This window comes from Camelus bactrianus, chromosome 1 (genome assembly GCF_048773025.1).
Source record: "Camelus bactrianus isolate YW-2024 breed Bactrian camel chromosome 1, ASM4877302v1, whole genome shotgun sequence".
Taxonomy (NCBI): domain Eukaryota; kingdom Metazoa; phylum Chordata; class Mammalia; order Artiodactyla; family Camelidae; genus Camelus; species Camelus bactrianus.
This window is the reverse complement of record NC_133539.1, coordinates 121,585,392-121,607,090: the sequence shown is the minus strand read 5'-3', so window position 1 is coordinate 121,607,090 and position 21,699 is coordinate 121,585,392. Positions and strand designations below refer to the sequence as shown.

Sequence of the window (21,699 nt, the reverse complement as noted above, 5' to 3'; positions counted from 1 at the left end):
ATTTGTTTCAAGTTTTTAAAGGGAAAGTGTGTTTTCCTCATTAGGAAATACCTCTTTAAATGAATTAAAAACATTAGGTCATTAGGAATTCAGTGGTGGTATCTTCTAATACATCAGGTTACTGCCTTTTACTTTAGGCTGTTTCGTGTAGCAAAGTAGGGGCTTTCCAAAGCACAGTGGGTCGTTGTAATTACCTAGAATTTACAGTGTGACAAGGATGCCCTTGAAATAGCTTCCTGCCTCTCTGATGTGCTGGGTAGTTTTGTATTTTGGCTTTGCTGTGTTTCTCAGGAGGCAGTGTGACCTGGGTTGAAAGTGTGACCTGGTGCCTCCATGTACCAGGGGTTTGACCTTGGCCAAGGGGCCTAGTTTCTCCCAGTGGAGACTTCATTGTCTTTAACATAAAGGCATAGGACCAGATCTTTCCTAAGGTTCCTTTCAGTTCTGCAAATCTGTATCCAAAAAATAACCCTCCAATTTTCCAAGTGGCATGACTCACTTTCTCTGTATTGAAAGAGACACAGCAGTGCATCATAGCGCATGGCGGGCTTCTGAGCTGCAGCGAGAGATGATGTGGCCAAGGACCTTCAGAAAATTTCTGTCTTTTCCTGGTACTGCAGAATTGGTTGTTTGAGTTTTCTTTTGGGGAATGGCAGACTGAACTCAGGACAGCAGCGTGGTGTCCTGGGTTTACTTAGGACAGCCAGAAGATGCCCTCTTCTCTACGAGGTCCCTGGCCCGGCACAGGCGGCTCCCTGTCCTGTTGAGTGAGCTGGATTTGACGGCAGAGCTCCAGGCAGTGCTCTGTGCTCTCGGCATCACTGTTGATGAGGGTGTTCCCAGATGCTGAGGGGCTTGTGGGCTTCAGACGGAAGCGGATACCTGCACTCCAGGCCACGCTGCTGCAGAGCCACCCCCGAGGGGGACACTGTGCAGAGACCACGCCACCTGTGAAGTCCTTGCTGGATCGTGGAGCACCTGGGAAGTTCCACCACGGCTCACCCGTGCACTCAGGAGCTGCTTCCCGTCACCCACCCCAGGCTCAGACAGCAGCGCTGAGTCAGGTGGCGATGGACTTCCGGCACTGCCAGGGGCCCACAGGGGCGACGGAGGGACTTGGTGTGAGGACGTTGGAGGCCCCTCTGGGAGGACTCAGTGCACAGGGTCGAGGGCAGGCCTCCCCTCAGGGACGCTGTGTTCACCCCCGCGTCCAAGTGTGTCCAGAACCGGGTAGTCAGAGGCAGTTCCCACGAAGTGGGGAGCCGCGTGAAGGGTGTCTGCTGGTGGACGCGGAGGCGTCTGTCACATCTTAGCAGGGGATGGCGTCCACGCAGTGCTGGTCTCTGGAGCCGTGCGGTGCCCCGGGAACATCTGACGGCGCGTTCTCAGCCGCAGGTTCTTAGTCACACCTGTAAGCCCCTCCTCCCTGTCTTTATATAGCCTGTGTAAACCTTCAGAAACGCTTGCCCAAGTCTCAGTTTTTTATTGGAAACTAAACATTTTTGATAACATAGTCTAGCAACAGTGCCTTCTGGTGTTTATCCCTTGAGAGGTTTTGCTGTTGAATTATTGAATTTATTTTTGTTTGTGTAATGCCTTGCCTGGAGTGAATCTACAGGTCCTGTTTCCTCGTGGTATGTGGTTATTGATGCTGCTGCTCAGTTTAAATATATATATTTTATATATAATTTACACTTTATATATATTAAGTATACTGAAAATAACTTTAGGCAGGCTTCCTAGGGTCACCCTGTGTCTGAGTAGCATATTGGTCAGCCAGCCAGTCACTACCTGCTACCCCTATGGCTGCCTCATTTCTTAGGTCTCCCTAATGAATTTCTCCCTAAAAAAACAAAAAACAGCCTTGCCCATTAGACAGCATTTGGGAACTGCAGGACAGAATGAAGGAAATAATCATCTGTCTCCCTAAGGCACAGCTGTACCCAGGACAGAACGACCTGAGTCCTCTAGGTTGGGTGCCGGGGTGGGACGGCGCCCAGTCCCTGTGCTTGGTGGACTTCAAGTCTAGTAAGGAAGTAAGTCTGAGAACACGGGCGACGGAGATTCCTAAGTTTAAATGGCATCTCTGAGACTTTTTGATGAAGTTTTAGTTTTAACAGTATAAATGCCCTAACTAAAATACATCTTTTATGTTTTCCTGATTTTCAGATATATTTCACTAAATGTGGAATTTCTAACATTGTGTTCTTCCTGCTTTGAATTGTCCTTTGATATTTTTTCCGCTACCACTAACTATAAACAGCAGAAAATGGGTGGGGAAGAGAAAGCACATATTACGTGTTTTGTATCATTTTTAGTGAAATGAAGGGTTTATATGATGTGACCCGTGAAAACGTCCTCTCTCAAACGTGCTTGGGTGCGCTCAGTATAGATTAGTTCCCTTCTTGCTCCTGCTGTGTGTTCTGTGGTTGGACCACAACAGAGAAACAGTGGGAGAGACACCTGCGCCCGCGTTCTGCGTCCTCCACGGTCTCAGTTCCGCCGGCCATCTGTCACATCACGTGTGCTGTTTATTGAAGAGGCCCCCATTGTGCACATAGAACATGATGTGTTCTAGAACTAGATGGAAAACAGCTGTAATTAGCCTAAAGATAATTAGCACTTCACTGTTAAAATGAAACACATTTTCTTTGACACTCACCTGGCCTGTTCTTCACGGCTCACACTCGGGCTCGCTTTCTTAAGTAGAGACGAAGCCATTGGAGACACACTTTTGCCAGAATGGCCAGTGTCAGAACGTGGTTTTGTTTTGTTTCAGTTTTCAGTTTTATTAGGTAGAATTGTTACAGTTTGACTGCACATACACAATATATTGCATGTAAATACATATAGACAATATACTGCACATATTTTTTAAAAATTTGCATATATGTACTGTTCATTGTTTCTAAGAACGTTTAGAGCTTTAGCTTTTTAAACTTACATAGTTATCAAAGGAGTAAAGCCAACCACAAAATAAGAATTAATTAAAAAAGATACATACACCCTGCTATTGACAGCAACATTATTTATAATCGCCAAGACATGGCAGCATCGTAAATGCACATCAATATATGAGTGGGTTAAGAAGGTGCAGCATATATATGTAATGGAACACAACTCACCATAAGAAAGAAGGGTATTTTGCCATTCACAACCCTTCATTCACTTTTTCTTTCCACTTCAAAAACCAGAATTTTATAACTGGCATAAACTTTTCCATTACATCTAAAACAACCTAGACATACCTAGAAATAAACTTAACCAAGGAGGTTACCTATGCTCTAAAAACTGTAAAACACTGATGAAGGAAATTGAAGATGTTACAAAGAAATGAAGAGAGATCTTGTGCTCTTGGATTGGAAAAATCAACATTATCAAAATGGCCACACTACCCAGAGCAACCCACAGATCCAGTGCAACCCCTGTCAAAATACTCACATTTTTCACAGAACCAGAGCAAGCAATTCCAAAATCTTTATGGGACCATAGAACACCTTGAATTGCCAAAGCAATCCTTTGTAGGTCTTTTTTTTCCCCCTCTTTCTTCTTTTTGTTGTCTTGTCTTACGGTTTGATGACTAGAGAAGTTCCTTTAACATTTGTTGTAAAGCTGGTCTAGTGGTGCTGAAACCTTTTAGCTTTTATCTGTTATTTGATTTCTCCATCAAATCTGAACGAGAGCCTTGCTGGATAGAGTATTCTTGGTTGTAAGTTTTCCCCTTTCATCACTTTAAATATATCATGCCACTCCCTTCTGGCTTGGAGAGTTTCTGCTGAAAAATCACTGATAACCTTATGGGAGCTCCCTTATATGTTATTTGTTGCTTTTCTCTTGCTAATTTTAATATTTTTTCCTTATCCTTAATTTTTGTCAAATTGTGCCTTGGTATGTTCCTCTTTGGCTTGATGCTGTGTGGAACTCTCTGTACTTCCTTGACTTAGGTGACTGTTTCCTTTCCCAAATTGGGGAATTTTTCAGTCATTATCTTTCCAAAAATTTCCTCAGGTCCTTTCTCTCTCTCCTCTCTTTTTGGGACCCCTATAAATGACTATTAGTGCATTCATGTTGTCCCAGAGTTCTCTTAAACTATCCTCGTTTTTTTCATTCTTTTTTCTTTTTTCTGTTCTGCAGTAGTGATTTCCACTAATCTGTCTTCTAGCTCATTGATCTGTTCTTCTGCCTCATTTAGTCTATTCTTGGTTCCTTCTAGTGTGTTACTCATTTCAGTGATTTTATTCAACTGTTTGGGTATTCTTTATATTTTCAAACTCTTTGCTAAAAACTTCACACTGTGCATCTATACTCCTCTTGAGTTCTCTGAACATATTGGCCATCATTACTTTAAACTCTTTCTCAGATAAACTGCCTGTCTCCTCATCACTTATTTCGTCTTTTGGGATTTTATCTTGTGCCTTGGCCTGGGAGATATTCCTCTGCCACCTCATATTGTCTATCTTTCTATTTGTATTTTTAGGTAGGTTAGTTATGTGTCTCGACCTTGGAGAGGTGGCTCTCTGTGGGAGACGTCCTGTGTGTCCCAGCAGCACACTCCTCTCTTGTCCCCGAGGGCCAGGTTCCAGCCAGTCCCAGTATAGAGTCTGGCCTGCGTTTGTGGATTCCTTCCACAGGCTTTGGCTTCTTATTTCTGTTATCTGCCCCTGGTGGATGTGGCTAGACTAGAGGCTTATGCAGGTGGAGCTGGTGCCTCCCCACTGCTGACTGAAGCTTGGTCCTGGTCTTCTGGTGGGTAGGGTTGTGTCTAGGGGTGTGTCTAGTGGCTCAGGAAGTCTGCTGATGGATGGGGCTAAATCTTGGTGCTGATGATGCAGTCAAGACTCCAGGAAAGCTCATGTAGATGAACACTCCCGGAATGTCTGCCACCAGCTTTTATGTGCCCTGGGTGAGCTGCAGGCTTCCCCTACATTCCCAGGAAACCTTCCAAAACCAGCAGGCAGGCCTGACCCAGGTTCATATGAAATCACTGCCTCTGCCCTTGGACCTAGCACACTTGAGATTCTATGTATGCGTCCCAAGAGAATGGAGTCTCTGTTTCCCCCAGTCCTGTGGGGCTCCTGGAGCCCTGCTGGCCTTCAAAACCTGATGTCCTGGGGTCTCCCTCTCTTCCCACTGCCAGAACCCTGGGCTGGGGAGCCTGGCGTGGGGGTCAGAACTCTCATTCCTGTGGGAGGGCCTCTGCAACTTAATGTTTTTCAGCTGGTGGGTTTCCCACCCTGGGGGTATGGGGCCCGATTATATCGAGAGCACGCCCCTCCTACCATCCTGCTGTGGTGCCCTCTTTATGTTGCCAGTTGCAGAAGATCTTCTTTGCTAGGTTCCAGGCTTTTTTTCCGATGGTTGTTTAGCAGCCAGTTGTGCTTTCGTTGTAGTCACGAGGAGAGGGTAGCGCGTGGTCCTAGCATTCCACCAGCTTCCACGTGCTCGTTTTAGATTCGATGTCTCCAGTCCCTTCCCTTTTTTCCTTTAAAGTGGTATTTGCCAAACAGTATCATAGGTTCAAAGGATTCACTTCTTTTTTATTTTTAAATTGCCAAGCATTTATTTTTCAAATATATTCTAAAATTCAGTGTTAAGTGGAAATATTTGTTAAGTTTCTGAAGCAGAATTTCAGGAAAACATTTGATATTATGATGATAAATGGTTGCTCTTCTTAGATGTTAATCTTGCCAAGTTTATAGTGGCTTTTCAGTGAGTATATGTTAAGTGTCTGTTTTAGCTCTTTGATCAGGAATAAGCATTATTTTGAGTTTTTGAGGCTGAAAAGAATTACGTTCAGGCATGCCTCGGAGATACTGCAGTTTGGGTCCAGGCCACCTCAGTAAAGCGAGTCACACACATTGTTTGGTTCTCCAGTGCACATAGAAGTTACCTTTGCACCGTACTGTAGTCTCTTAGTGTTATGTCTAAAAACACCACATATGTACCTTAATTTAAAAATACTTCATGGCTGAAAAGTGCTGACCATTAGTATCTGTGGAGCACGGTGAGACCAGGCGTGCCGTATACGCCATGATGTGTTCAGTTGACTAATGTGAGAAAGCTATACCTGAATTATTCGTATACACATAACCTTTGACCTGTGATTTGATAATACTCGGCTGTTATATTCTATACGTACTTGTGTTTGTGTGGAATTCTTGATTTATCTAAAACAAACTATCTTATTCATGTGGGCTTAACTTTCTGATAACTCTGTTAAATGCACAGCAAAGTCCTTGTGGAAATAACATAGTTTTTGTAATCTGTGGCGTGTGGTCCTGTTTGTAAGTGCCCTGAAATATGCTCTATTTAGTAGTAGCCAGCTATGCTATGTGTAGGGGATACTACTTCAAAACTTTGTTCACATGTTATCTATTAAAAGGTAAAAAGTGTTCATTGCATGCGTCTATAAAAATATACCTAGTAGAGTCTAAAATTCATTCTGGTCCTTTCATTGTGTCATTTGTCCTGATGTATTTGACAGTCAGAGACAAGCCTTAATCATGCTTGAACTTTAGTATTGCTTCTACCTAACTGAAGAGCATTTCTCTAGTTAGCAGAGTTTGAAACTAGAATGGTTTTGTTAAAATTGAAATGTTAGAATTTTAAGAAATTGTTAGTCTCTTTTTTTATTTCTCTATTGGCTTCAGAGTCAGACCTTGAAACCAAGATCCATCTTCTAAAAGTCAAATTTCTGTAGTATTTAGGACAAGATTGCTGTTTTATTTCATGTTCTGTATACACTGCTGCCTAACACAGTCCCCTGAAACAATGAACATGTCTCCCCTTGCTGCGGTCTGGGTGGGCACATGGTCCGTGCAGCTCAGCGGGGGCTGTGGGCCCAGGGGCTCAGCCCAGGCGGGTGTCAGGTCCACAGCTGCTGGCCGGAGATGTGCTCCCACGGGACCGTCCATGCCCAGCTCGTGTCCAGCAGCAGCTTCCTTCAGGGCCTCGCAAGCAAGAGGGTGCAGAGATGGAGCTGGTCCCTGGGACCGAGGCCACTTCTGTGGGGTTTATTCCCTGCTGGGTACACCCAGACTCTAGGGAGGTGATTGATCACACGGGGGCATGTGTGCCAGAGGTGGGCTCTCAGTGGCTCCTGCCACGTCTCCTCTGAGTACCCTGAACTTCTGAAGGGACCCACTTCCCCTGCCTTGTGTCCTAGGGTGATGGCACTCCCCCTGCTTAGCTCGCTGTTGTCCCACGATCGTGAACCAGTCATTTCACGTAGATGAGACTCCAGGAAGGTGCAGACCAGGGCAGAGGAGAGCGCATGTTCATTTGCAGTTTCGCTCGAATGGCCTTTCCTTGTTGTTTAGATAAGGAGCTTTGTCAAGCTCTCAGGTACTGCCAGAGCAGGCAGTTGGGAATCTCTTACCCTGTGTTGATTATGTAAATTCTGTTTGCCTTGTTCAGAATCGGCAAAGGTTTTCAAGGTGTCATGAAGAGATGGGAATTTAAAGGCCAGCCCGCTACTCACGGTCAGACGAAAACCCACCGGAGACCTGGAGCTGTTTCAACTGGAGTAAGTATAACCTTGTGATCCTCCTTTACAGCCAAAGGTTCAGCCTCTGTGCGCAGAGGGCTTCAGTCTGTCCAGGGGACCGGGCTGTAATTTGAATGTGACCCCAGGTGAGTGCTGGCCTTACTTTGTCACATGGTGACGGCCTGGCTGGCCACAGCCAGGACCCTGGGGACTCTCCTGCCTGCTTCCTCGTTCCTGTCTCTGTCACCCCTCCCACACTCTCTAGCCAGCTGCAGGAAACAGGGTCAGAGTGCCCTCCCTGGTCCCTCACAGATGGATTTTGTCTGTACAAAGTACCAAGGGACCATAGGGAAGGGTTGCTAAGGACAGTATAATGATGCGAGGGAAAAGTAGTGGAGAAAAAGTGGAGACAGGCGGTGAAAGTGCAGGAAATAGAGGGGGAGTTGTGTGTTGCTGACCCAGTCCCCTGGACCTCTGGGACTGGTCTGACGCTGGTCCCAGAGGTACGGCGAAAAGGGCCTGCAGGAGCCTTACCCTTGAGACCATGAGAGATGCAAATTCAGTCTCTAAAGCTTGCAAATATATTCTCCCTCTTGTAAGAGAGATACAGATGAAAGCTACTCTTGAGCGAGTTTCTCACCCAGCGGATTGGGCTGGCAAGCTGCTCACTTTTTGCCACTCCATTGGCAGGAGTGTGGGGAAGCAGGCACCCTCACCCGTCCCTGGTGGGAGTGTAAAATAGTGTGTCCTCTGTGGAGGGAAACGTGGCAGGCACTATCTAGCAAGGCTGCACGTTTGCCTTTGACGCAGGAGTCCCACTTCTGGGGCTTGACCCTGTATGTGTTCTCCCAAAGGTATAAAGTACGTCTGCACAAAATTAGTCTTTGTAACTTTGTCAGGAGACTAGGGAGACACGACAGCTAAGACCCCAGACTTGGAGAAACAGCTCGAAAGGACATTACAGTTGTCAGAATTCAAGTGTGGCTGGTAGATTAGCTAATGTGTTACATTTCCTGAGTTTCGTAACTGCTGTGCGTATGTCAGAGAGCGTCCTTGTTCTTAGGAGACACACTGAACTACTTGCAGGTAAAGGAGCATCGTGTCTGCTGCCATGTTGCAGGCGGGGCGGGGCGGGGGCTGGACAGCGCGGCAGCTGGAGGGGTGACCTCCAGCATGTATGGAATTTGTTTTGGGTGGATGGAAATGTTTCAAAACTGATTATGATAATACACAACTCTGAATGTACTAAAAACATTAAACTGTATACTTTAAATGGCTGAAGTGTGGTATGTGAATTATATCTCATTACAACTCTTTAAAAAAATTAGGCCTATAGGAGAACCGAATCTTATGACTCGAGTTGGTTATTCTTCATGAAATACACTGTTCTGTTTGTAAATGCTTCTTCCATTAGCTATTAAACGGCCTGAGTCAGGGTGTAGTTTTAACTAGTGTAAGTTTACTTGGGGAGGGCAGAGTCCTTTTTACTAAGGTCATGCTGAGCACGGTGCTTATCAGACTGTTTATAGAATAAGTAAGTGACAGTCTGTAATACTCAGAATTGGCTTTAAACTGTTGGCTGCAGAGTAACCAACTCTGCTGATAGGCTGAGCTGCTTCCGCTGGGAGTTTCACCTGTTGTGAGAACAGTGATGCAATTGTTTTTATTTCAAGAACTTGTATCATGAGCAGCTTTCCACTGTGGATGTAATTCAGATTTGTTTTTCCAGATGTGGAATATGATCCACTGTCAAAGCTAAAATCAGACGATGTGCGGCTGTTTGATTTACATGAGTTAGAGACGGCCAGGGCCGGCCAAGCAAGCCCGGAGCTCTGATGACTAACTGTCCTTTAATCATTCCGCGGGACGACAGAAACATCAAAAGCAGGGCTGGGAGGGTAGGACCGTTCCGGCAGCAGAGCTGTGGGTGTTCATGCAGGTTACTGAAAATAGGCCAGGCGGGCAGTCTTTTTCTTACAATGATGGTGTGACTTGTTTGTATGTCCTTTGTTGTTTTTGTTTTTACTTCTTAAACCATGATTGGCTCAGTTACTCTCATGTTACTGAGTTTTTCTCTTAAATGTGTTCTTAGTCTGTATTTTTGTTGTTTTAATCTAGTTTAGAAATTCTCTAGGAGTCAGTTTGATTGAATCCACATTTAGTTTTTTACCGGGGCCTAGCAAAACATGGGGGAGAACATTTTAATGGCTTATATCTTACTTGCATGTTGGTTTCATGGGTACTCTTTGAAATTGAAGGTACTATGTAAAAAGTGCAAATGTGGTTCTCTCCTTTAGGATGTTGCCAGAGTCTGGCCTGGAGCTAAAATGCCGGGACCCCTGGGGAACATCGACAGGACAGCATTTGGACTGAGAGTAAGTGTCTGCAGTGGCCCTTTTAGGGATGGTGACAGCAGTGCCCCAGGGCAGAGGCACGGGACTCCGTATTTTCTTTATGGGGTGGTCTTGGTCATGTGTGTTCATTTAATTTCCAAGCCATTGAATATGCACACATTAAAAAGGAAAATTAGTTGTCTGCTGTTTGATCTGGAAGGTTTCCATAGGGTGGTGTTGCACGAAAGAAAATTCTGAGCATTGCGTTCAGTAAGCGCTCTGACAGAGTAAACAGGAGCCCCACGTGTATGTGCCGCTGAGCCCCATATAAGCACAGAGACTGGACGGTTACACACCAGAGTACTTTGAGTAAATGTCAAATGTGTGGGTGCATGTAGGAGACAGTTAAAACAGGGAAAGGTAGTACTAAAAAAAAGCATTATGGCATATACATCCATTTTTATAGAATGATTATGTGTTTAACTTGAGGAATATATGTGATATCTAAGTGAAAATGAGTTGAACCATAATAGGTGTCATATATTTTTATGAAAACTCACGTGTACACATGTATGAAAAGCATACAAAGTTCAAAGAAGGAAATAAACCACTGGGAAGAGCGCCCCCTAGAGGGAACCACTGGTAAATGACAGTTTGGTGCGTATTCTTCCAGCGTCTGTTCTAGGTGTGCTTTAGTTATAAATTTTGACCAGCATAAAGTTTTGTAAATTTTATATAGTGTGAGATTTTTTTCCCCTCTCCTATTGCTTTTATACTTGCCAGAGACACCTATTTGTGTCCGTGTGTGCACGTGTGTACAGGAGAGAGACTTCAGTCTCCAGAGGATTTAGTATTTAGCCATAATTACGTACGAGCTATGGGTCAGGCTTGATTCCCCCCCCCCCCAAATGTTTTCTCCATGTGACGATCTGTTTGAAAACCATCTGCTCAGCACACTGTTTAAAAATTAGACCCAGAGATGTAGTGGCTTCCTAGTTCCTAGTTGCAGCAAGCTAGTATTGACTAATTAAAAATAAGTTTCCGCTTGTTAATCTTTCTGGCACCAGAATGTTGAGACATGAGTTTTCTGCCCTGTCCATGAGATGTCCCTGCTGTCCTTACAGCACACGTCGTCCGTGGGACCTGAGTTTTTTCAGTTCTCATTGAGCATTTTGAGTTGCTAACATGATTAGGACTTTACAGGCTACTTAGAGCCTAGGATTATGTTTGTTTTAATGTAATTATACTTTCAAACTTTTAACTCTTACTTAAAGTTTGATTTCATTTCTACTTTAGGTGTGGAGAATAAACACAAAGCACAATATAATCTACGTAAACGGCTCTGTACCAGGACACAAAAACTGCTTAGTCAAGGTTCGTAGAGCTGCCTTTATTTTCCTTGTTCAGATACATTGGTGTGCGCCACTCTGTCACCAGAAGTGTGACTGGAAAATAAGTGGCTATTTTTCCCCATGTTTCCTGCTAACTTTTCCACTTTTGAGTAGCAACTGAGTGAAAAAAAACTGCGTGAAAAAAAACTGCACAAAATAATCTTTAGTCTATGTCTCTAAAACTATGAACCTGCAAGAGGGGTCCGAGGACCAGTAAGCACAGAGCTCTTCATAAATACAGAAGGGATATTAGGAGAAGGAGTACAAGACACATAGGGCACCTTCCAAGGGCACCTTCCAGAATATCAGGATATCTCTGTCCTTCAAAAAAATAACTTTTTCAAGAGTACTTTGACACAGGAATTGGAAATATATGGGTGGAAGTTAAATGAAAATCAACAAGAAGGGTGGCTTAAGACTTTTTTTTTATTGCACTTAACTGCATTGTGTTTTGCAGAATATTGAGTTGTTTTTTTGTTGTTGAAGTACAGATGATTTACAGTGTTGTTAGTTTCAGGTGTACAGCATAGTGATTCAGTTATATATATATATACATATGTATTTTTTCTTTATAGGTTATTACAAGATACTGAATATAGTTCCCTGTGCTGTGCAGTAGAACCTTGTTTATCTATTTTATATACATTAGTTAGTAATCCCGAACTCCTGATTTCTCTCTCCCCACCCCCTTTCCCCCCAGTTAACCGTAAGTTTGTTTTCTATGTGAGTCTTTGTTTTGTAAATAGGTTCGTTTGTGTCATATTCTAGATTCCACATATAAGTGATAGCATATGGTATTTTTCTCTCTTTCTGGCTTACTTCACTTAGAATGATGATCTCCAAGGTCCATCCATGTTGTAGCAAATGGCATTTTTTTATTCTTTTTTATGGCTGAGTGGTATTCCATTGTATAAATATACCGCAGCTTCTTTATCCAGTCATCTCTTGATGGACACTTAGGTTGCTTCCATTCCTTGGCTCTTGTAAATAGTGCTGCTGTGAGTATTGGGGTGCATGTGCCTTTTTGATTTAGAGTTTCTTCAGGACACAAGCCCAGGAGTGGGACTGCTGGATCACAGGGTAAGTCTGTTTTTAGTTTTCTGAGGAATCTCCATACTGTTTTCCATAATGGCTGCACCAAACTACATTCCCACCAGCGGTGTAGGAGGGTTCCCTTTTCTCCATACCCTCTCCAGCATTTGTCATTTGTGGACTTCTGAATGATGGCCATTCTGACTGGTATGAGGTGATACCTCATTGTAGTTTTGATTTGCATTTCTCTGATAATTAGCGATATTGAGCGTTTTTTCATGTGCCTATTGACCATATGTATGTCTTCATTGGAGAATTTCTCATTTAGATCTGCCCATTTTTGGATTGGGTTGTTTGTTTTTTTGTTATTAAGTTGTATGAGCTATTTATACATTCTGGAAATTAAGCTCTTATCACATCATTTGCAAATATTTTCCCCCATTTTATAGGTTGTCTTCTTGTTTTGCTTATGGTTTCCTTTGCTATGCAAAAGCGTGTAAATTTAATTAGATTCCCATTTGTTTATTTTTGCTTTTATTTCTATCGCCTGGGTATATTGCCCTAGAACATTGCTAAGATTTACGTCAGATAATGTTTTGCCTATGTTTTCTTAGATTTATAGTATCTTGTCTTATGTTTAAGTCTTTAAGCCATTTTGAGTGTGTGGTGTGAGGGAATAGTCTAAGTTCACTGATTTACATGCAGCTGTCCAGTCTTCCAACACCATTTGCTGAAGAAACTGTCTTTTTCTCCATTGTATATTCTTGCCTCCTGCCTCCTTTGCTGAAGATTGATTGTAAGCGTTTGGGTTTATTTCTGGACTCTCTGTTCTGTTCCATGATCCTTTTGTCTGTTTATTGATTTGGCAGTTCCAGGGCTTCTGTGATTCCTTATAAATTCAGGATTATTTTTCCTACATCTGTGAAAAATGTCCTGAGTAATTTGGTAAGAGTTTGTATTAAATCTGTAGATTGCTTTGAGTAGTATGGCCACTGTAACAGTATTAATGCTTCCAATCCAAGAACATGGGCTAGTTTTACGTCTTTAATTTCCCTTATTGATGTTTTATAGTTCTCAGCATATAAAATCTTCACCTCCTGGTCAGGTTGATTCCTAAGTATTTTATTGTTTTGGATGCAGTTTTAAAAGGGATTGTTTACTTTCCCTTTCTGACATTGTTAGTGTAAAGAAATGCAACAGATTTCTCTGTTAATCTTGTATCCTTGCTGAATTCTTTCTTTTATCAGTTCTAGTAGTTTTTGTGTGGTGTCTCTAGAGTTTTCAGTATATACTATAGTATCATCTATATATAGTGATAATTTTACCTCTTTTCCAATTTGGATCCCTCTTCCTTGTCTGACTGCTATGGCCGGGACTTCCAAGACTTTGTTGAATAGAAGAGGTGAGAGTGGGCGTTCTTGTTCCAGTTTAGCAGAAAGGCTTTCAACTTCTCATCATTAAGTATTATGTTATATTGGTTGTGGGTTTGTCATAAATAGCTTTTATTAATGTTGAGATACGTTCCCCTGTTAAGGTAGACATTTTAAGATGTATTATTACTACTAGCATTGCTCTGATTACACATTTAAGTGTTTTCCTTTAAAAATTCATGTTCATTTTTGTGTTCAAAACAAAGAAAACATTTTACAGGATCGATTTGAAAAAAAAGTTCTTAAGGTCTCCGACTTATTTCTATCAAGTAAACTGCAAAATATTATTCTGCCTGGGCTTTAAGCCAACGTAATACAAAGTGAGAGCTCACTTCTGAATTTTAGTCTTCCATTCTCCATTCTGAAAATAAATTTGTAATAGAAGTGGTATCAGCAGTTCCCAGAAATAGATCCTTCACTATTTGTCCAACAGTAGTAACAAAAGTAGGTTGAAACTTGGATTTGTCAGATGGGGTCTTTTTCTATGTATTCTTTTCATTTCTTAAGGTAGGTTCCATTACTAGGACAGGTACAGTATTTTAATCTTACAGTAATTAACATTCCCTTTTTAGAACTCTTCACTTGGATTATTCTCATTTTCCTTAAAGAAGAAATGCATTTGATTAATGCTTAGAAGATTTTTTGGGTTTTGGTGGGTTTACGTAAGTTTCCAGTGTCCAGGTGACCCAGTCACATATGCAGTGACAGTGGTGGAAGCCGGCAGGGGTGACCAGGTCAGCTGTGTTCAAAACGGCCACGTGTTCAATGGTTCTGATCCGGATGTTAGAGACAGTTTATAACCAACAGAATTCATTACTCAGGTTTCCCGCCCACTTCCCTATGATGGGTGAGGGCCTGCTGTCACTGAAGATGGCAGTTCTACAAGAGGAGTCCAGACACAGCCTGAGACACCACAGCATCAGAGCAATGTCTAGGCACTTTGAACTTTTAACATTCTAGTGAATGTGTTTCCAACAAATTTTGATAAATCTTTTAACTCTCTTGTAACCCTAAATGTCCATCCCAAACATTAGGTGTGGGGGTTTGGGGAGTGTCTTACATGTTCTCTGAAGATTCACCCACTGTTCCACTCTCCCAAGGGTCGCCCAGCAGGGGGATAAGCCCCTTGCCCTTGGAGGCTGAGGCTGCCTGCTGGGCGAGCGGCCTCCTCAGCGCCCGCTCCCTCCAGGGGACCTCATGGCTCCTCAGAGTACAGGGCACAGGGCTGCTGGGAACTGTGTTCTTCACTCAACTTAGTAAGCTCGTCTCAGGGCTGACCAGCCTGTTTAGCTAATGTAAGCTTTGTGTGGTCTGGATTCACTAAATGCACTTAGAGCATCCGTCGTGTGTTAGTGATGCTGACATATTTGACATATTTGCATGTCATGTCCCTACAGCCTAATTTATAATTTAAGTTTATTTTCAGATTTGCCTGGTTTTTTTGTGCTTTTTTGTGCTTCCTACGCTCACCTTTCCTCAAAGGATTTGGACTGCTTTGCTAATACACATAGATATAAAAGAACGAGGTAGATAGTCGAGGGAGTCCTGAAGGCAGGGAAACACTAAAGTCGGGGTGAGAGTGACCACACACCTACCGTAGTGTCATGCACATTCCTTCAAGGGGGACCGCCCCATTGTAGGTGAGATGTCAGCATTTGTGTTTCAGATCAGTGCATTGCAGGACTGTGGCAGTGACCTTCAAATAGGTAAGTACTGCGTCCGTCCCAAATGTTCCTCAGCTAGGACAGAGCTGTAAAACGTCCGTGCCTGAGGATGCAGTTATCAGATGAGCACATAATGTTTTTTGTGTTTATTTGCTTGGGTTTTATTTTGAGTTATAAATTCTGAGATAAATTGGTAAGAATGTAACTTGTTTTTTCCAAGTTCAAGTTTAACCCAAGATTAGGAATTGGAGAAAAAAATAAACAAGTTATTCTCTTCTGGGCAACTTACTAGTAATTTCTTGAAACAATTTTAATGAGAAATTCTGTACTTAGCTATTCCTCGCTGCTGTGTACTTTTACTTCAACCAAATACTTCAACCAATCATTCTGGTAGTAAGAAATGAGTAACCTTTACTCTGTATAACTTATGTCTAATGTTTTATTTCTCTGAATGGATGCTGTCTGTAGAATGAGTCAAACTTTGAAAACTCTAGTAATGTTTTCCAAAAATCAAGAAAAATTCTAGATCATATCAATATTTGCACTGTTTCTCAGTTTATGAATTTACAAATGTAGTTAGATTTTTAGAACGTAGAGTTATAGAGCTGTTTTAAAGACTTACGGGTTTATTATTTTTGTTAAATACTATTCTGTCCTTAGCTTGTCAATGAGAATATGACTTGTTAAATTTACATGGTGTTTTTGTTGGTCAGAATTAAGAGCACATAATTCAAAATAAGTTTTAGTAATAGGACAATTAGCATGTATTTAACACAATACAAAAAAAATCTATGATAGAAAATAAAAACAGATGGTATGAGTAGATGATAAAATCAATACATAAGAAGTAGATAGTAATACCTTTTAAGTGTGTCAGTTCTTTATATTTGAAAAATCAGTTGAGATATAATTGGTATTTATGTAGTAATTGTAGAATATAATTTATCCTGTTGGGCAGTTCTAGTTACAGGTAAAGTCTAATCAGAGTTGTTTTACTCTTAGGAGATGGCTGGCTAACTTGAGGATGGTTGCCTTTGTGTCATTGGATGAATTGAATTTTGGGGGATAAAAAATACACATTGAGTTTCTTTTACTTTATATATAAACAGCTGTGTTATTCACATTAGAAAATGTAGGAACAGATATTCCTTGATTATGAGTAAAACATGCTGACTTAATTGGTATCACTTATTAGTAAGAGCTTTGCCTCCTCCCCCTCAGATCAAAGACTCCATACTGCCTGCGCATAAGGATTTGGGTAAAAATCTGCCATTCCCTACGTATTTCCCTGACGGAGATGAAGAGGAGCTACCAGAGGATTTGTATGATGAAAGCGTGTGTCTGCCCGGAGCCCCATCCGTTACGTTTGCCTGACCTCGCAGCTGGGGAGTTCTGATGAGCAGGACGGGGGTGTAACCAGGAACTGCGTTCTCCCAGTTACAGCACACTTACTGTCTTTGTCAAGGGCATAAATACACGTATCATTCATCCCCCAATTGAGTTGAATTTTGTTCAAAAAAATTGCCACATTACACATAAATCAGTTAAGTAGATTGAATATGCACATTCAGATACACTGGAAGTTTGCATATTAGCAAAATCTTTGTAACTTGTGAGCTGCTTTTTTTTTAAACTATGTATTTGTCACAGTATCCTAAATGTTTATAAATTTAACATCTTTTACTAAAGAAAGTTGTCTGTCTTTGTGAAAGGGTGGCTGTCAAGCTGCATCAAATCAATATGGGGATTCCCACAAACCTGTGGTCAACTAATCTTCAAAGGAGGGGGCAAAAATATACCATGGAGAAAAGACAAGTCTCTTCAGCAAATGCTGTTGGGAAAACTAGACAGCCACATGGAAATCAATGAAGTTAGAACACTCCCTCACACCACACACAAAAATACTCTAAATGGCTTAAAGACTTAAACATAAGACAAGATAACATAAAACCTCTAGAAGAAAACACAGGCAAAACCTTCTGGCATAAATCATAGCAGTGTTCTTCTCCTAGGGCAGCCTACTCAGGTAACAAATAAAAGCAAAAATAAATAAATGGGACTAATCAAACTTAAGCTTTTGCACAGAAAAGGAAACCATAAGCAAGACAAAATGACAATCTGTGGAATGGGAGAAAATATTTGCAAAAGATGAGACTTGTCTGACAAGGGCTTAATCTCCAGAATATATAAACAGCTCATACAACTTAAGAAAAAAGCAAACAACTCAATCCAAAAATGGGCAGAAGATCTAAATGAGAAATTCTCCAATGAAGACATACAATGGCCAATAGGCACATGAAAAAATGCTCAATATCACTAATTATCAGAGAAATGCAAATCAAAACTACATTGAGGTATCACCTCAAACCAGTCAATGGCCATCAGTCAAAAGTCCGGGAATGATAAATGCTGGAGAGGGTGTGGAGAAAAGGGAGCCCTCCTGCACTGTTGGTGGAAATGTAGTTTGGTACAGATGTTACAGAGAACAGTATAGAGATTCCTCAAAAAATGTAAAATAGACTTACCATATGATCCAGCAATCCCACTCCTGGGCATATATCCAGAAGGAACCCTAACTCAAAAAAGACACCTGCACCCCAATGTTCATAGAAGCACTATTTACAACAGCCAAGACATGGAAACAACCTAAATGTCCATCAACAGATGACTGGATGAAGAAGCTGTGCTACATTTATACAATGAATACTACTCAGCCATTAAAAAGAATGAAATAATGCCATTTGCAGCAACGTGAATGGACCTGGAGATTATCGTACTAATTGAAGTAAGTCAGAGAAAGACAAATATATCACTTATATGTGGAATCTGAAAAATAGGACAAATATATTTACAAAACAAACAGACTCATGTAGAAAATAAACTTATGGTTACCAATGGGGAAAAGGAGGGGGGATAAATTAGGAGAGGAGCTGAGATTTACAGATACAAACTATATACTATAGTCCCCATATGATTTTTTGGTTGTTAAACCTATTTAGGTAAACCATTTTCTAAGCCCTAAAAAGAGAAGGGAATTGATTTTTATTTAAATTATAGAAACATGTATGTCACAGTTAAAGGCCTGTCAAGGCCAATAAAAGCATAAATTAAGACCCTTATTTACACTCCTGTTGGGAGGCATAGCTGTTTTTAGTTAGATTACTCAACTGTAAGATGGGTGAAATTACTTTTCCTTGATACTTTCCAAAAAGGATTTTAAATGGCCTGGTTTTGTACATTCTACAAATTAATCACTTGTTACTCAAAAGTGTTAATGGCTGCTGGATTTCTCTTCATTGCATGAAATGAAAATCTGCTTACCAATGGCTACTTATGACAAATAATGAAGCTTAACAGTCTACGTATACATAAGCAGGCCTCATTTAACTGCTCCATTTCCTCTGGACTATACTGGGGACCCACAGAATATAACAACTCCAGATGTCTCCTGAGACGTGGGTCACATGGCCACTCAAGTGTCAGGTCTCCATGTGCTCTTCTGATCACTAAGGAATTTGTTACTTAGCAGGTCAGCAGTCATTTCCTGCCCATGTTCTGTTTCTCTCATTCTCAATTTTAAATCCAAATGTAGCTACATCTCTTTTAAAAGTTTTCATTTATGCTTCATCTCATTTCATTAATGATTTGTGGCCACTGACAAGAGATCCATGCCTTAAACTAGTAAAGTAAGGGGAAAACGTGTTGGATGATATACGTGAGAGTAGGTGGGCGGTGGGAAGGAATGGTGCCAATATAATACAGGTGGGCAGGCTGTGCAGTTATTTTACTTGGTGTGGCTCTAAGCTCCCAGGGTGCCAAAGGAAAGCAAGTAACAATCTGTTATGTATTTCTCTTTCTTTAATCATGAGTTCCTCAAGAGGAATCATTTTAAATTGTAGTTAAGTCTTAATAGCATGCCTTTTTTTAAAAATCAAAAACAAATATAACTTACCAAGCTAGAAATTCCTGATTTTGTTAAAAGATGAGCAAACATCATATTCAGGGGTAAAATACTAGACACACTCTAGTCAGCAATCAAACAAGGATACTTTCTACTGCTTCTTTTCAGCGATGTACTTGGAGATCTTCACCAATGTAGGTAGACAAGAAAAAGAATGATATAAATATTGGAAAGTGAGGACAAATCTCATTTCTAAGGAATATGGTCAATCTACTAGAAAATCAGTCTATTGATAGAACTGTCAGAGCCAATGAAGACAGTTCTGGTGACCAAATGTAGCCTTAACATACAAACATATAACAGCGGTATTTAACTGGAAAATTACATGGGAGGAAAATGGATACCGTCCACAATAGCAATTTTAAAAAAGGTTACTGAGGAAGAGGCCTGACAACCATGCTGATGTCTTATTGGAGAAGATGAAACATTGAAGGACATGAAAGAAAATTTAAATAATGGAGAGGACATGAAAGAAAATTTAAATAATGGAGAGGAGTGTCATGGCTATGAATGAGACGACCTAATGCCATGGAGAAGTCAGTTCAGTTCTAGTTTTAGAATCTCAAAAGGACTTACTATAAAACTGTTAAAACTGATTCTAAAATTATGTGTAAATGCAATAATAACCAAACTTAAAATGGTACCCATTAGTTAGGTATGTCCCGTACCATGCTTAGTGATTATTTATACTTACTTAACTTTGAAATTCAGAATGCCTTAATTGCACTCCTTTAATTATCTGCATTTGACCAAAAGACTTCAGTGAACTTACAGTTGGGTCAAGATTGCTGATGAAGGCGTGGGAAGCAGCTGTTCCCCTGCTAGACAGAAGAATGCTACGGCTGGGAGAATGTAAAATCCTGTTTCTGAATAAAAGCACCTACAGAGGTAGAGGGAAAGGAATCCCAGCCTCTAAAAGCTGCCAGATGACAGGAGAGTGAGTGGAACCTGACTGTCTAAGGACCGTTTCCACAGCTGCTGGCCGGGGCATGCGGGGTCGTGGAGAAGGCAGGGCGCCCCCTCCCCAGCCATCGCTGTCTGCCTCTAGAGTCTGCACGTCGACTGTGTACCGCATGTGAGTTATAAGGACAAATTTTAGGATCATCTTTTAGGATCTTTCAAAGCCAGACCAGGGCAGAACATGCACCCCTACCCCCAGTCCCCACTGCCAGCACCTGTCTCCAAGGACGACCAGGCCCCGTTCCTGTGGACGTTCAGTGGCCAAGAAGCTGCGTTCTGCTGAGCCCAGTGGAAGAGGGCGGCGCCTTCTCTACGCTGATGGGACACAAACGCCAAAGTCCGCCTGGTCCTACAAACACTAAGCAAAACACAACACATGACTTTCTAGGAACCGTGGGTCTCTATTTCTGGCCGCAGCCCCTGTCAGTCATCACATACTCACCCGAGGGCAGTGGAACTTGGCCTACTGTGGGTAAACAGTACACGGTCCCCCCCGTTTGGAGCCCAGGGTACTAGTGGTGACTCCTGAGCAGTGTTGACCTTGGGCAGCTGTGAAGCCGTGGCTCCCACACAAGTCCTGGTCTGGGCCTGAACTCGATCCCCTATTAGATTTTACCTTGAAAAGAGGAAACTTTTTGTAACCAAATGTCCCTCAGATTAGACCTGTGTTCCAGCCTTGGTTGGTACTATCAGTTGTAAGACAGGTTAATAAATACAGAACATGGTATAAATTCTGTAGGCCTCAGGAAGGCCAGATGGTCCAAGCAAACCTGCTTTGAGAGCTACAGTAAGTACTGGTTGTCCTTTCTTTCCAGGCCCTTACCTTACTGATGAGTGGAGCTGAAGTTGAAATGCCAGCGTGGGCGAGTCCTGTCGTTATGGAGGGCCCTGGCACGGGGTGAAACTGGGGTGATGCCAGCTGTCACAACACTGAAGTGTCAGTGGAAGTGTTTCCCACAGCAGCTGTTAGGAGATTAAGTATTTCAGAGGCAATACCTAGTGGTTTTTGTAACCTTTTATGCTGAGACACAGACCTGCTTTTCAACTTTTCACGAGGGGTGGAATATAAGGGTGATTTTTACAGCTTATTTCCAAAGATAAATTTGTGAGTGGAACCTGACCGTCTCAGGACATGATGAAATATGTAAGAACTATGGAGTTTTGTAACGTGGTCTTTATATGTTTAATGTAGTAGCTGTTCTGATGGACACGGACACACACACACACATTAAGGCAGGCAGTCTGCATTTCTGAAATTGCAGGACACCTTTCATCAGTCTGTGGGAGACCTTGTTTTACATTCAGCAGCTTACCCTGTTTAGTAATCAGAAGGCCCCCTCGTTAGATTAGGCCCCGATGGCAGAGCAGAAGGACCTTGGACTCACCTCTCATGAACACAACAAAATCACTACTAACTGCTGAACAACCACTGGTATAAAAAA

At 41.9% G+C, this 21,699-nt stretch overlaps 1 protein-coding gene and 1 long non-coding RNA gene across 4 annotated transcripts in view; one reads left to right on the top strand and one right to left on the bottom strand.

Annotated features, from left to right (window-relative positions):
- Positions 1–21,413, top strand: part of MRPL3 (mitochondrial ribosomal protein L3) — a 45,662-nt gene extending 24,249 nt beyond the window's left edge. Inside the window, exons 7-10 of one of the 3 annotated variants that reach the window (XM_074372400.1) lie at positions 7,417–7,525; positions 9,784–9,861; positions 11,116–11,193; positions 21,073–21,413. In XM_074372400.1, the coding sequence (XP_074228501.1) occupies positions 7,417–7,525; positions 9,784–9,861; positions 11,116–11,193; positions 21,073–21,159 (352 nt within the window). In that variant the 3' untranslated portion in view covers positions 21,160–21,413. Of the gene's footprint in view, positions 1–7,416; positions 7,526–9,783; positions 9,862–11,115; positions 11,194–16,557; positions 17,029–21,072 lie in introns of those variants that run through there. The other 2 variants (XM_074372390.1, XM_074372404.1) reach the window with 2 other exon arrangements.
- LOC123618615 (uncharacterized) lies at positions 19,300–20,837 on the bottom strand. Its single transcript, XR_006727057.2, has 3 exons — positions 20,700–20,837; positions 20,473–20,615; positions 19,300–19,421 (listed from the first exon to the last, which is right to left on the bottom strand). It is a non-coding gene; the product is annotated as an uncharacterized LOC123618615 (long non-coding RNA).
- Positions 21,414–21,699: the final 286 nt, after the last annotated feature.